The following is a 15,899-nucleotide window of genomic DNA, read 5'->3' as shown; positions in this document are numbered from 1 at the left end:
GCGTCTGAAAACAACACTAGGTCTGGGTTCTTCTTGTGTAAGGAGATCCCTTCCCCTAACAAGGTTGGGTCCAGCCACCACTTCAGAAGATTCTTGACTTCTGTTGGAATGGGGAAGGAAAAGGAGTCTTCCTGCATCTTTCTGTTCCACGTCTTCGAAAGAAAGTGCTGAAGAGGCCTTAGGTGGAGTCTCCCCAGAGAGACAAACTGTTCGAGGGAGGATAGAGTCCCCAGCAAACTCATCCACTCCTTCGCTGTGCACCTCTTCTTGTCCAGGAAAGTTCTGACTTTTACGAGACACTTGGTCTGTCTTTCCTGAGAGGGAGAAGCCCGAAAAAGAACTGAATTCAGAACTATCCCCAAATAGAGAATAGTCTAATTCGGTCTGATCTGAGACTTCTCCCTGTTGATGACCAGGCCTAGATCTTGAGCCACCATAAAAGTCTTCCGTAAATCCTCCAGACATTTCTCCCTCGATCGTGAACGAATCAGCCAATCGTCCAGATAGAAGGATATCCTTATCCCCTCCTGATGCAGCCAACCTGACACATTCGCCATTATCCTGGTGAAGACTTGAGGAGCCGTGCTGAGACCGAAGCAAAGAGCTCTGAATTGGAAGCACTTGCCCTGCATTACAAATCTCAGGTACTTCCTTGAAGTCGGATGGATGGGGACATGGAAATACGCGTTCTGCAAGTCGAGGGACACCATCCAGTCCCCTGGACGTACTGACGCCAGCACCGACTGAGTCGTCTCCATGGAGAACTTTGTCTTCTCCACAAAGACGTTGAGAGAGCTGACATCCAGGACGGGTCTCCATCCGCCCGAGTTCTTGGGGACCAGAAACAGGCGATTGTAAAAGCCTGGGGAGGATAGATCCCGAACCGGTTCTATCGCTCCCTTGTCTAGCATTTGGTCGACAAGGTCTATTAGGGCCTTCTGTTTCCCCGGATCTGAGTACCGGGCTACTAAGGCCAGCGGAGCATCTGCGAGAGGAGGTTTTTTCAGAAAGGGGATCTTGTATCCTTCCTTGATGACTGAGAGGGACCAGGTGTCCGCCCCTCTCCTCTTCCAAAACTGCCAAAAACCTGACAGTCTTGCGCCTACTGTCTGGAGGAGACGAACTTCATTTTCTGGAGCGAGGTCTGAAAGAACCCCTGGTAGATCTTGGTCCTGATTCTTGCCTTCTCCCTCTAAAATCTGGTCTTGAAGTAGTCCTGCCCCGAAAGGGCTGCTGGAATCTCCTTTCTTCCCGTTTCGAAGAAGAAGGAGGGGCTGCCAAGGGCTTACGAGCAGAACGAGATAAAAGGTCTTGGGCGGCTTTTTGGGCCAGAGAAACCGTAATGTCATTAACCAGGGACTCGGGAAAAAGATGTTGAGAGAGGGGGGCGTAAAGAAGCTCAGACTTTTGTGCAGTGGTAACAGACCTAGAAGCAAAAGAGCAAAGCAGAGCTCTCTTCTTTAGGATCCCTGCTGAGAACAGCGCAGCTAACTCATTCGCCCCATCTCTGAGGGCCTTGTCCATACAGGACATAATACTGGTAAGGTCCCTAGATCCTTCCATCTGGTTAGTTTTCCTTGCCAGAGTCCCAAGCGACCAGTCTAGAAAACTAAAAACCTCAAAGGCTCTAAAAATACCTTTGACGAGATGATCCAGCTCCGACATCGACCACATGACCTTGGCTGAGTTGAGAGCATGCCTTCTAGCAGAGTCCACTAAACCAGAGAAGTCACCCTTGGAGGAGGAAGGCACTCCCAGACCCAAAGGTTCCCCAGTTGCATACCACATACCCGCTTTTGAAGCAAGACGAGCTGGTGGAAACGAGAAGGAAGTCTTAACTGCTTGTCTCCGCTCCTTCATCCAGTCATCAATCTTCGTAAGAGCCTTCTTTGCGGAAATAGACAGTTTCATCTTGATGAAGGCCAACTGTTTCTTGGCCTTCTTTCTGTTAAATTGGGACTGAGGAGATTGAGGGGCAGCAGGTTGGAATTCCTCTCCAAAAAGTTCAAGAAGGGAGCGAGAGAGAACTTTGTAATCTCCCGCAGCGTCGGCAGGATTATCATCGTCATCAGAAACATCCTCGAGGTCCTGATCCACATCTGCAATATCCTTCGAACGAGAAGAAGGATCCTTAGAACCCGACAAGGGCAAATCAAAGGCATCGTCCTGCAAAAGACGGGTTGCATCCTGGAGTCCAGCGCTAGAAGAATCCTTGGAACGAGAGGCAGTATCGTCCAAAAGAGGCAGGCTGGTATCGCCCTGGCACCGAGAACGAGAGGCAGAGTCGTTCTGATGTCGAGAGCGAGAGGCGATATCGTCCTGGCGTCGAGAACGAGAGGCGGTATCGTCGTAGCGTCGTGAACGAGAGGCGGTACAGTGAACCCTCGCTACTTCGCGGTTCGACCATCGCGGATTCACCACTTCGCGGATTTTTTCCATAACCCATATATATACAGTAATATATATATATATATATATATATATATATATATATATATATATATATATGTATGCATGTATTTATGTATATATGTATATGTATATATGTAGGTATGTATATGTGTATACATATATATATATATATATATATATATATATATATATATATATATATATATATATATATATATATATATATATATATATATATATATATATATATACAGTATATATATATATATATATATATATATATATATATATACTGTATATCTAAAGTAGGAAGATGTGATGTAGTTCTAAGGGAAAAGTATGGGAAATATGTCTGGGTAATAAGCAAAGCTCTACCTCCAGTTTGTTTCTTCATTATGATCAGAGATAAACGTAAACAAAACATTGGTTGCCATTTTTTATCATGCTTTTTAGCGTGTTTAGGAAACGCATGATATAAAATCGCCTTTAATATTTGTGCCTGTTTTAGTTTAGGGTACTGTAGTACATGCATTAAGTGTTCTGTACATTAAAGGGTAGTTTGTTAACAGTACTACGTACAAGGGAAGGTTTTAAAAGTCTGAATATACATGTTGAATAAATAGGTAAATATGGTGTCATTACTTCGCGGATTTTCACCTATCGCGGCCGCGTCTGGAACCTATCTACCGCGATAAACGAGGGTTCACTGTATCGTCATGGCGTCGAGAACTAGGGTCGGTATCGTCGTGAACGAGAGGAGGTATCGTCCTGGCGTAGAGAACGAGAGGAGGTATCGTCATGGCGAAGCGAACGAGAGGAGGTATCGTCATGGCGAAGCGAACGAGAGGAGGTATCGTGCTGGTATCGTGAACGGGAGGCGGTATCGTCTTGGCATCGAGAACGAGAAGCAGCATCATTCGATAAAGTATCGTCTCGGTATCGAGAACGAGAAACCGTATCGTCCTGGTATCGAGAAGAAGTATCGCCTAGCGAAAGCACACATTCCTCATCCTGGCGTAGAGAGGGAGAAGTTTTCTTTAAAGAAGAACTCCGTTCTCTCTTAGAAGCAGACTTCTTAATAGGTAACGAGTCGTCTTTACGTCTGTCAGACTGGGCGTGAGGGCGGCTAAATGCTTGCACTAACGTAAAAAGTTGTTCCTGCATGACAGACATAAAGGATTTAGCAACATCAGCTGGGTCTTGCGGCCCCGAAGGGGAGGGCTGACGAATAACACTCGTAGAAGGGGGAGGATCTTCGGCAGTAGGCTTCGGCTTCGCCCTTTTCACAGGCACGGAGTCGAAATCATCCTTCGACGGACAAGGTTCATAACTGCTAGAACCGGGAGAGAAAGAACGAGACCGTTCGTCGCGGTTCCATCTCCTCTTAGTATGTCTTGAAGCTTCAAACTTCCATTTACGTCTGGACGAATTCGGAGAAGAAAACAACACATCCGACACGTCTTTCCCGTGACGGTCAAGAGCAGCCTGGGAATCGACAACAGGACTGTCTGAGGCGACGGCTGACCGAGGGTACGTACCTCTCACCCCCTTTCGGTCATCGACGTACCTTCTCCCTTGGTCCTGGGAGCTTGGTAGAGGTCTAGGCCTAGGGTAATGACAGGTTCGGTCAGTCGCCACCTCCACTGCACTAACACAAGCACTTTCACTTTCCTTACCTTTAAAGGCCTCCAGTTGTTCTTTAATGGCCTTCAACTCGGCAGCCAGGCTAGCGTACCGAGGGTCATCCGTAGATACGGAACCTGTAGGAGGTGCAGGAGTTACTAACTCAAGGGAAGGATCAACTTCCAAAGAGGAATCAATTATAGATTCAATAGATAAATCTACACTAAGTTCGTCTTCCTTACCACTAACAGACTTAGACTTAGACCTAGAAGCTCTCCTAACTCTATCGAGCTCTAGTTTACGCACATAGCGCTTCATAATCAACCAATCCTTCTCATCCAAAACTTTACATTCCCCGCACCTATTATTAAGGGCACAAACAAAACCCCTATAATTCGAACACACGGTGTGAGGGTCTACCGCCATTTTCGGTAGTCTCACCTTACATTCCTCATTCGCACAGACACGGTAATGACTTTTTCACTCATAATGAAAACAGCAAAAAAGCTAAGAGAAAACAAAAAACACGATCGCCAAAACCCCAAATCAGACTACTTCACCAAAAAAGCAGACTGGTACACCGAGCAGGGAAAGCGAAGAAAAACTCTTAATGACGGACCAACGTGTTGTCGATCCGGCCGGCAGAGATGAACTGAAGAACAGAAAACGGGAATGATTCCTCCTACCACCCTTTAGCGGGTGTTACCACCCAACCACCACAAGGCGGTTGCCACGTTTAGAAAAATTCTGCCGAAATAGAGATTATTAGCTATGTATATATAACTGCCAGGTAAGTTCTATTCATAAAAATTAAAATTGTGCCCAGAAAGCTGTTCACAAACAAATACACAAACATGAAAAATTCGTAGATAATTTGTATTTTTCCTAACTATACAAACCTTAGCTATTTACATGGGGTAATTACTTCGGCGTAGCTGAAATGACGAGCCATTAGAATTTTAACGAGGGTTTACTACCCCTCTGCTAGTTAGCGGGGGGGTAGGGAGGGGTAGCTAGCTACCCTCCCCCACCCCCTCACACACACAGTGAGTGCTTCACTTTACTTTAGAGGTAGGACTTATCCCCGGGGACAGGGCTGGCGGGCAAATATGTGTAAATAGCTAAGGTTTGTATAGTTAGGAAAAATACAAATTATCTACGAATTTGTCATTTGTTATGTAACTGAAATACAAACCACGCTATTTACATGGGGTGACTTAACCCTTAGAAAGGGTGGTAAGTCCCTGCCACACTGGCTTTGGCTTGCCCGGGGATTCCATATTCGAGTGTTTACGTACTCGGACAATAGGGAATCCCTGCTCCTCGCTAGCGGCTGTAAAATTGCTGCGGCCTACGTAAGGTGTGTGCGAAGGTGAAAAGTGAATCGTCCTAGGAAGTTGACCTGGAGATCCTCAGAAGGAAATCTAGGCTAGGACTCTCCCAATACCACCTCGTCAGGGTATGGGGACATGACAGTATTACACTTAATACTAGGAACACAAGGAAGCATGGTTTACCTGCAGTGGTTTGAGGTCAGCTGTGCAGAGAACCCAGGATGCTGCTTTCTCCAAGGGAGGAGAGGATGAAGAAAAGAATAAGGGCCAGACATACCTTTTCATTCATGCAGACTAAAACTGGGTAACAATGCCCTCAACCTTCTGCTACTTGTCCATTAAGGAGCCTGAGGTTTAGACCAGCTGTTGTGCAGCCACCACAGGGCCGATAGAAAACGTATCGAGCCTCCTGTGGGTCACGTCTTGCAGGTAGTGGGCTGTGAAGGTGGTCTGACGCTTCCACACCCCAGCTTGCAGGACCTGCGTCACTGAATAATTCTTCTTGAAGGCCAGGGACGTAGCTATGCCCCTGACATCATGCGCTCTAGGGCGACGTGACGGAAAAGGGTCAGGATTCAAGGCCAGGTGTATTACCTTGCGAATCCAGGCTGAGATGGTATTCCTGGTGACTCTTCTCTTCGTTTTCCCAGTGCTCACGAACAAGGCTTGAACCTGGGGACGAACTGCAGCTGTTCTCTTAAGATACAACCTCAGACTCCTTACTGGGCAAAGTAGGAGATGGTCTGGGTCATCTGTTACAGAACGGAGACTCGAAACCTGGAAAGAGTCGAACCGAGGATCCGGTACTCCCGGGTTCTGAGTCTTGGCAACAAACTAAGGGACGAACCTGAACGTTACCTCCCCCCATCCCCTTGAATGGGCGATGTCGTATGAGAGACCATGTAGTTCGCCGACTCGCTTGGCCGAGGCCAAAGCTAGCAGGAACACCGTCTTCCAAGTAAGGTGGCGATCTGAAGCCTGGCGTAGTGATTAGTAAGGAGGTCTCTTTAGAGACCTGAGAACTCGAACCACGTTCCAAGGAGGGGGTCTCACTTCCGACTGAGGGCAGGTAAGTTCATAGCTTCGTATGAAGAGAAAGTTCCAGCGAGGAAGAAATGTCCATTCTTTTGAGCCTGAAGGCAAGGCTTAAGGCTGAGCGATAGCCTTTCACTGCCGAGACTGAAAGGCGCATTTCCTCCCGCAAATACACGAGGAACTCCGCTATTGCTGAAATAGTGGCATCGAGTGGAGAGATACCCCTTCCACGACACCAACCACAGAAAACTCTCCACTTCGCCTGGTAGACCCCTGCGGATGACTTGCGCAAGTGTCCAGACATCCTGTTCGCAGCTTGTTGCGAAAATCCTCTCTTTTTGAGGAGATGCTGGATAGTCTCCAGGCGTGAAGTCGAAGCGAAGCTACGGCTTTGTGGAAGATGTTGGCATGTGGTTGTTTGAGTAGCTCGTGACGTGGAGGGAGTTTCCTTGGAGGCTCCGTAAGGAGTTGCAGAAGGTCCGGGAACCATTCTGCGTGATGCCATAGCGGAGCTATGAGGGCATTGAAAGGTTGACCGATATTCTGGTCTTGTTGAGTACTCTCCTCATCAGACAGAACGGGGGAAAGGCGTACACATCGATGTTGTCCCACCGTTGTTGGAAGGCATCTTGCCAGAGAGCCTTGGGATCCGGGACTGGGGAGCATGTGGTTCAGCGCTGTAGCGAACAGGTCCACAGTCAGGGAACCCCACAAAGTCAGGACTTTGTTGGCTACTTGAGGATCCAAAGACCACTCAATCCTCACTACTGTATCTGTGTCGCTCTGCTCAGACTGTCGGCGAGCACATTCCTTTTGCCCGGAATGAAGCGAGCTGCTAGTGTGATCAAGTGGACTTTGGACCATCTCAGTATCTCTACTGCAAGATGGGATAGCTGTTCTGAAAAGGTACCTCCCTGCTTGTTGATATAAGCCACCACTGTGGTGTTGTCGCTCATCACTACCACAGAGTGGCCCGCCAGGACTTGGTGGAACGTCTGAAGTGCGAGGAAAACGGCCTTCATTTCTAGCAGGTTTATGTGAAGGTACTTTTCTGATTCTGACCACAGGCCCGAGGTCCTGTGGTTCAGAACGTGGGCTCCCCACCTTTTCTTTGATACGTCCGAAAGCAACATCAACTCCAGGGGGAGGACGAGACGATCCACTCCCTTTCGTAGGTTCTCGTCTGCCACCCACCACTGGAGATCCGTCTGTTGCGGTTGTCCCATAGGGATCAGGGAGTCCGGGGAATCGTGTCCTTGATTCCACCGTGACTTGAGTCGCCACTGGAGAGATCTCATTCTGAGGCGACTGTTGGGAACCAGACGGGCCAGGGAGGAGAGATGGCAGAGGAGACGTAACCACGTTTGGGCTGGAAGTTCTTCTCGTGTGAGGAAAGGGCTCGCGACCTTCCTCAGCCTTGCTATCCTGTCGTCTGATGGGAAGGCTTTGTGGAGATTGGTGTCTATGACCATGCCTAGGTATACCAGTCTCTGAGAGGGCTGCAGAGAGGACTTCTCGAGGTTTACCATGATCCCTAGATCTCGGCAAAGTTCGAGAAGCTTGTCTCGGTGGCGAAGAAGGGTTGCCTTCGAGTCTGCTAGGATCAGCCAGTCGTCCAGATAACGGAGGAGACAGATGCTGATACTGTGAGCCCATGATGAAATCAGGGTGAACACCTTGGTGAACACTTGGGGTGCTGTGGAGAGACCGAAGCACAGCACCTTGAACTGGTAGATCTTGTCGTCTAGGCAAAATCTTAAGTACTTCCTTGAAGACGGGTGGACTGGGATCTGGAAGTAAGCGTCCTTCAGGTCCAGTGTGCACATGAAGTCTTGGGGTCTCACTGCAAGCCTGACCGTGTCTGCCGTCTCCATACTGAACGGAGTCTATTTGACAAACCCGTTCAGTGTCGAGAGGTCGAAGACTGGTCTCCAGCCTCCAGACGCCTTTCTCACAAGAAAGAGTCGACTGTAGAAGCCTGGGGACCCGTCCACAACCTCTTGGAGAGCGTCCTTCTTCAACATGGTCTGGACTTCTGCCCGGGGGGCCTGTCCCTTTACCGATCCCATGGTAAGGGAGCTCAATGACACTGGATTCGCTGTCAGGGGAGGTAGACATGAGATGAACGGGACGCGATAACCCTGACTGATTACGGAAATTGTCCAGGTATCTGCCCAGAGTTGCTGCCACCTTGTCGCGCAACTTTGTAGGCATCCCCCCACTGGTGAACTTGCAGGGGGACTGCCAATCCTAGCGTTTACGGCCTCGGCCATTCCCTCTAGGATTCTTGCCTCCTCCCCTGGAGGACTTCTTGCCCCTTCTGCCCTTGGCAGGAAAGGGCTTAGACACCTTCTGCTTCGCTGTCGTTGTCTTCCTAGGTTCCTTAGGTGGACGGGGTTGCTGAGCTGCTGGAGGTTTGTAAGGCCTCGATGTCAGGGCCTTGTGGATGAGGGAGTCCTGATTGGACTTCCTCCACCTCTCAGAGGCTAGCTCCACATCCTTTGGCTCAAACAAGCTCTTACCGAGAACTGAAGTGTCTAAGCCTGCTAACATCAGAACTGGGGACCTTCTGGTGGAACCTCTCAGCCACTGCGTCCCAACGCTTGAGAATCGTGTTAGCCCACAAGCTCGAGACTTGATGGGCCAGAAACTTGATGGTTCGCGTGCCTGAGAGTAAGAATGTCTCCAGTGCCTTCCTGGTACTTTCTTTGGACAGGTCCTCAGAACGTACCAGGATGCCCAGAGATCCCAGCCAGATGTCAAGCCACGAAGTTGCCTGCATGGCGCACTTCGCAACTTTCTCCTGGCTTAGGATCTCAGTTGCGGAATAGGACACTTGCCGGTTGGAGAGTCTCTCAAGAGGGACTCCCCAGTGAGTTCTTCCACCGAATGGTGTACTGGAAGACTCAAACAAGTCTCCTCTAGGATATCAAAGTACCTCCTCTGATGTACTCGAGGAGGAGGGAGGAGCTTGTTACCGGCACTGGATCTATTGGAGGAGGCAAGCTCAGAGAGCTGGCCCTCGACCTTGTCTCTGGCACTCTTCATCCCCTGAGACCAGGGCAAAGCTGCACTGGCCCTAGAGGGTTTCTGGGTGCCGTAGATTCGGTCCAGGACCGTATCCTTCCCTTCACGAGGAGGAATCTCTGGGTCTGGGATCCCATTGAGGTTCCTCATGAGGGTCAGGACTTGCCAGAACGCACGTTCTGACTCCTGGTGCTCTCCTCCTGACGGACTGGCAGCGAAGTCTCCCGTCCCCAGAGGCTCTTCCTGGGGAGACTCGCGGACGTTCTCCAAAGGTCTATCTGGTTCCTGTCGGGTCCTTGCGGAAGACTTGGGAACAGTCTTCAAGTTCTTCGGCTCCCTCCTAGGAGGGATGTAGGACTCCAGCAATGAAGGATGTAAGGCCTTCGCCACCTCTACACGAAGGGACTTCTCAGGAAGCGGCGGAGTTTCCCCCATTGGTGCGATGGGGGAACCGACTGGATCTTCCGGCTCTCCTGAGGATGGTTAATACTCATCCGCAGAGGAGGAAGAGAAAGTCTGAGGTGGGGTAGGAGCCTTACATAAGGACTCGCGAGGGGACAGGATAGTCCTTGGAGAAGTTACCACGTCTGGGACTCCTCTCTTCCTCTTCAGGGGGGAGGAAGTTGCCACTGATTTGTGACCCAAGTCAGAGAGCACAGGCTTCCTTGCCTGCATAAGCGCTCTGACAATGGTACCAAACCAGGGCTGCTGGCTGACAGTCGCGCTGTCAGATACTCCCTCTGGAGGGAAGGGGATCGTTTGATCCCTTGGAGGAGTCGACATATGAGGGTTCGCCTGTTGAGAATCTGCAATGAAGGAAGAAGAAAGATCCTCCGGCGAGCGCGCTGTTCTGCGCTTGCGGGGAGGGGAGCGCGATGTTGACCTGTCCGCCTGAACCCCAAATGTAACTCGGGCGTGATCGCGTTGGCGATCGTTGCGCCGATCACGCTGGTGATCGCGTAAAAAGCCCTGATCTGGATCGCGCGTAAAAGAATCGTGCGTAGCAGGATATTCGCGCTCGTGCGCATGTGCGTGAGTGTGGGCGTGTGAGGTTGAGGGCGCAGACGCGTGGTTGCGCGGGCGCGTGTAGGAGATGGCGAGGGCGTTTGGCGCACAGGAGCTATCTTATGAGGAGGGGTAGAAGGCTGGATGCGAGAGCGCGCAGTGGGCTGATGGGATACTGATGAGCGCGAGTGCGCAGTAGCATGCTGGCGCGTGTCTGTAACGACCGGGTGTGGGCGCGATTGCGCCGCCTGGCGATAGCGCAAGGGCGATTTCGCACGTTGGCGCGCAGGCGAGAGGTGTGCAGGTTGTGCAGCTGCCTTAGGCGATCGTGAGATAGCCGGGCGCGCAGGGGATCGAAGGCGCACAGGTGTGCGTTGTTGCGATGGGCGCGCAGCAGGAACTGGCCGTGTAGGTGTGCGCTGTTGGGATGGGCGCGCATCGCGCGCGACTGGAACTGGGCGCGCAGCTGGAACCTCGCGTGCCACTGGAACACTGCGCAGTTTTTATGTTGCGCGCTGTTAGCAGAGAGTCCAGGGGAACCCGTGAGCGCCCGTGCGCTATCTTGGGAACCTCCTGGACTGCGCGCTGTGATGTAGAAGCGCGCTGGTGCGTTGGCGAGCGAATTTGCGCTATAACAGGAACAGGGCGAGGTTGGCGCATCACTCTTAGTAGTATAAGAGTGTTGGGGGTCCAGAGACACTTGTGAGCGCCTGTGCTCTAACTTAAGTGCCTCTTGGACCGCGCGTTTGTCGTCTAGAGACACCTGTGAGCGCCTGTGCGCTAACTTAGGTACCTCTTGGACCGCGCGTTTGTCAGGAACTGCTGGGCGCGTGTGCGCAGGTGGGCGCGGGAGCGCTATCTCAGGAACAGCTGATGGGCGCCGGCGCGCCGATGGTTGTGGGAGCGCAGGGGAACCCTGGCGTTTAACTGGAACATTTGCGCACCCGCGCGCAGGTGAGCGCCGTGGCGCTAAATCAGGGTCAGCGGCAACAGCAGGAGGGCGCGCAGGTATAACCTGGCACGCAAGGGTATGATGCGCAGTTTTGAGCTCATTGCCCTTTTGCCCCGAAGGGACCCGTGCTTGCGCAATGACAGGTTTAGATGGCACGGGGCGCGCATCCTCCTTGAAAGGAGATGGCAGGACAGCATGTCTGGAGGGTGACTGGATACAAAGTCCCAAAGGACGACCATCCTCCGACGGGGATCGCGAACGATCCCTGGAGAGGTCTAAGGTGGTAGCTGGCAGGAACGGAGATCGGTGAGTTGTTTCCTCCGCAGAGGACTGCGGGGATGACGAGCCGAAGAGGCGCCTCCTAACTCCCTTGTGAGGAGAAGGAAGGCCTCTACGGCGAAGGGGAGGGCGAGCCTTCTGCCTTATACGCCCACGAGGGGCCGTTGGATCAGATCTCTGACCTTCGTAGGGCCTCCGCAGAGGAGTCTCTGTTAGTGAACTCCCCCGGGGGGGAGAATCACCGGCAGAACCGTAGGACTTAGTTCCTCCCTCAAAGGATGTTCGGAGGGGGAACCTAAGCCTTCAGCTACCTCAGCAACAACAGGCACAGGAATTAGAGCAGAACCACTCGATGCCTCCATCACAACAACGTCAACGACGACAGAGGATCTATTTCTGCTGTCGTCGGCGACTGTTTAACAGCCTCACCCAGTTTGATCATGTCAAACAGGGCTTCCCTGGAGGGCGAACCCTGAAGCCCCAAGGAAGCCCAAAGCTGTAATAAATCATTATTATTAACAGGAAAATCAATATTTAAATCCTCCTCCGGGGGAGGAGCAGCAGCTGCCTCGCTATGGGAAGCAACTACCTCTCCCGCACCCCGGGATCGGTCAACAGCAATACGGTCTACGCTACCACTCGCCGGCCTCTCGGGAGAGACCGCTCGAGTGGGAGCTTCGGAGGAGGAAAGGGCTACGGAAGAAGAAGTCTTGGGATTTTCTCTCTTCAAAGGAGCCTCTGAAGGAGCAATATCCCTTTTAGCCTTCTTCTTGCGTCGCCGGGCAAACCTCTCCCACTGGGAGGTAGACCACTCCCTACACTCGATACATACATTAGACCTATCACACCGTTGGCTCCTACACTGAGGGCATAAGGAGTGAGGATCGGTGTCCAAGGCCGACATAAAGGTAACACAAGGGCGGCCGGCTTGTCCAGGGCACGTACGCATGATGAAAGAATAGAGGCCAACTTCAAACACACACTGAAAGAAAAAGCAAAACAGATTATGGCAGTCAATAACGGAGGAGAGCGTAGACAGGTCTGTCGTCTCTCCGAGCCAGCAGTAAAGTGAAGCACTCACTGTGTGTTTGAGGGGGGAGGGGTAGCAAGCTACCCATCCCTACCCCCCTGCTAACTAGCGGAGGGGTAGTAAACCCTCGTTAAAATTCTTATGGCTCGTCATTTCAGCTACGCCGAAGTAATTACCCCATGTAAATAGCGTGGTTTGTATTTCAGTTACGGAACAAAGGGGCGAAAACATAACCTTCTTCCAACTTCGTTGACAGAGGTAAAACGATACACAGTTACAAGTGTAAAAATTAGAAGATAAAAGTCTTACTGACCCATTCCGATCCCTGAGCCGGCGTCTTAGATTTAGTGAAGGCCTTTTCTCCAAGGCGGCTTTGTACCACCACTTGAACAATTTTCTGCGACAGTATTTTTGTGAGACGGGCAAGTTCACGTCGGTCTTCTGAGCTGAGATGACGGCCAGACATCTTTAGGCTTGCTCCCAACACTTCATACTTTTGTTATTCAATATCTAGGGCTTGTTGTAAACGTGTTTAAGCATAGACAAATTGTCTTACTAAGCCTTGAGGTTTAGGGTAGTAGTTGCAAAATCTTATTCACTCGCGTACGATAATTTTTCAAGTATTCAAAAACTGGTTGCTCATTTCTGATCTTTGCTTTCGAAATAGTTACGTAATACAGCACAATAGTCCTAAAATAGCAACCTAATGACTTTTTTTCCTAGAATTTTGAAGAGAGAATTCCTCAACCACACTACACTGGTCCATGATTTGCCCAACATCATGCCAAGGCTGAAAAAAAAAAACAAGCATTAATATTTTGCTACATTATAATGACTTGATTTGAAAGAACAGAATTTACGAAGTGTTACTCAAAAATTGTCTTTACATTAACTAATCAAAAACCTTTCATTACTATTACTACGATGTGACATGGACAAGAACAAATTCCTTTTACACTTTCATGACCCTAACCTAACCTAACCTAACAAATGTAAATCTATACGCTCTTTGTCATATGCTTTCATTTCATCTTTAAATATGCATCTCTTTTCAGATTCTTTCTACATACAGTATTGTTCTCATATGGGCAATACAGTAAAGTATAAAAATTTTAAACTTTAAAAAAAATCTATCTTTCGCTACTGTACAAACCTCCGTCCTTTAAAGTAATCTAAATTTTTCCTAAGCTCTTTAATAGGGAAGAGTCTTTAACCCTTTTACCCCCAAAGGACGTACTGGTACGTTTCACAAAACCCATCCCTTTACCCCCATGGACGTACCGGTACGTCCTTGCAAAAAAATGCTATGAAAAATTTTTTTTTTCATATTTTTGATAATTTTTTGAGAAATTTCAGGCATTTCCAAGAGAATGAGACCAACCTGACCTCTCTATGACAGAAATTAAGGCTGTTAGAGCAATTTAAAAAAAATATACTTCAAAATGTGCTGGGAAAAAAATAATCCCCTGGGGGTTAAGGGTTGGAAATTTCCAAAGAGCCTGGGGGTAAAAGGGTTAACAGGTGGAATGCCCGATGGATTTTTCAAAGTAGTTACCGTATAACTAATAGTGAGTGGCGGGTAAGCTTGATCCACATGTCAAATAGGCACTTACTTTTGACTTTGAGCCAAGGACTTGCGAGGTGGTTGAGGCACGAACTCAGGTTTGTATACCTAATAAATATCACAAATTTTCAAAAGTAATTTGTAGTTTTCTAGACAATACAAACCCGAGACCAAGAATAGGTGTACAGTACTGAGCGACTTCAGTGATGCTGGAATACCTGTTAAGCTCTTAACGAGGTAAACACAGCAGGTTTCCGGGTGAGGAGAATCATTGGTGGCTGACCAGTGTCTCTTCCGACACCACTGGATTGATCTCTGATGAAAACACCCAGAAGGAACAAGCTTCTACAATGACGAGAGATGTCAGAGCAGATGTTGCCACCGTCCCACCAGTAGTTTTTGCAGGGAGAAAAGGTCGCACTACCTTTCTGAGGGCTGATGATACCGTAGTCTGATGGAAAGACGTCTGCGGCTGTCGTATCTATGAACATTCTCAGATACTCCATTTCCTACTTGGGTGAGACATGACCTACTGATTTACCTATGGCAAAAACCAAGGAGCCTGTCTTGGTGCTATACCAGGTGCTCCTGAGAGGAAGACAGGATCAGCTAGTAGTCCAGGTGTCAATGGAGACGGATTCTGTTGGCTTGAGGCCAAACTGACATGACAGTGAAAACAGGAGTGAACACTTGGGGGGGGGGGGGCGTTGGCCAGTCCAAACCATAGGACAATGAATTAGAAAACCTCCCCATCGAGGTAGTTCCCTGGTGATTGGAAATTCATAATCATATGAAGAACAAGCATAAGTTCCAATCACGTGGATTCCAGTTGCGTGTTTCCCTTTGTATGATTCTCGATCAGATAGTTCCCTGTCACAGCATGCAGTCAGTCCCATTTAAAACATCAATAGTAGAAAACAAGCACAAGGAATTCTGTGTTGAAGGAAGAAAACGCAACCAATCTGTTCCCATAATGATGAAACCCAAAGGGAAGACCACAAGCATACCTATTGCTCATGAAGGGAAGATCTCTTAGCGTGTGCTAGCGATAAAAACTGGAACAGCTGGAACAAAGCAGATGCCAGAAGTTCTGTAACACAAAAGTCATGAGAAACAGGTGCAAACTATCAAATCGTGAAGCGTCCGATCAAGTGATGTACGACAGGAGCGTAGAAGATCGATTCCGCAGTGACTGGTTGTGCCGGGATCACTCAAACAGTGACGGAGCACATAGGGACAGGTAGCGACATGGAAGGCCGGGACTGGGTTGTCATCTCTGAAATTCTTCAAAGAGAGAAGGGAACGGGGGTACACATGTTCGGTTGCATACAAGACTGTGCAGTGAAGGCAGGTGTACTGAAATGTATTCTCTGGGAAGAAATCTTCTTGATACAAAATCTCAACTAGTTTACGAGATGAGAATATACCAGGATTGTATTCACATGTGGAAACACTATCGGCATTCTTTGAAATCTTGGCGTCACTGAAGCATCCAGGGAATGTCCCAGCGCAGGAGAAGGACAAGGATAGCTGCCAATGTCCTGAGCAGCAGTGCTTGTGCTTGGTCTCGCATTAAAATGATATTTTAATTATAAAATAAATTTTTGAATATACTTACCCGGTGAATATATAGCTGCA

At 49.3% G+C, this 15,899-nt stretch overlaps 1 protein-coding gene across 1 annotated transcript in view; it reads right to left on the bottom strand.

The window, feature by feature from the left end:
- Positions 1–13,482, bottom strand: part of LOC137644182 (autophagy-related protein 13-like) — a 58,337-nt gene extending 44,855 nt beyond the window's left edge. Inside the window, exon 1 of the mRNA XM_068377182.1 lies at positions 13,011–13,482. Coding sequence (XP_068233283.1) covers positions 13,011–13,163 — 153 coding nt within the window. The 5' untranslated portion in view covers positions 13,164–13,482. The remainder of the gene's footprint in view (positions 1–13,010) is intronic.
- Positions 13,483–15,899: the final 2,417 nt, after the last annotated feature.

Source organism: Palaemon carinicauda, chromosome 7 (assembly GCF_036898095.1).
Source record: "Palaemon carinicauda isolate YSFRI2023 chromosome 7, ASM3689809v2, whole genome shotgun sequence".
Classification (NCBI taxonomy): Eukaryota; Metazoa; Arthropoda; class Malacostraca; order Decapoda; family Palaemonidae; genus Palaemon; species Palaemon carinicauda.
This window is presented reverse-complemented; position numbering and strand designations above follow the sequence as displayed.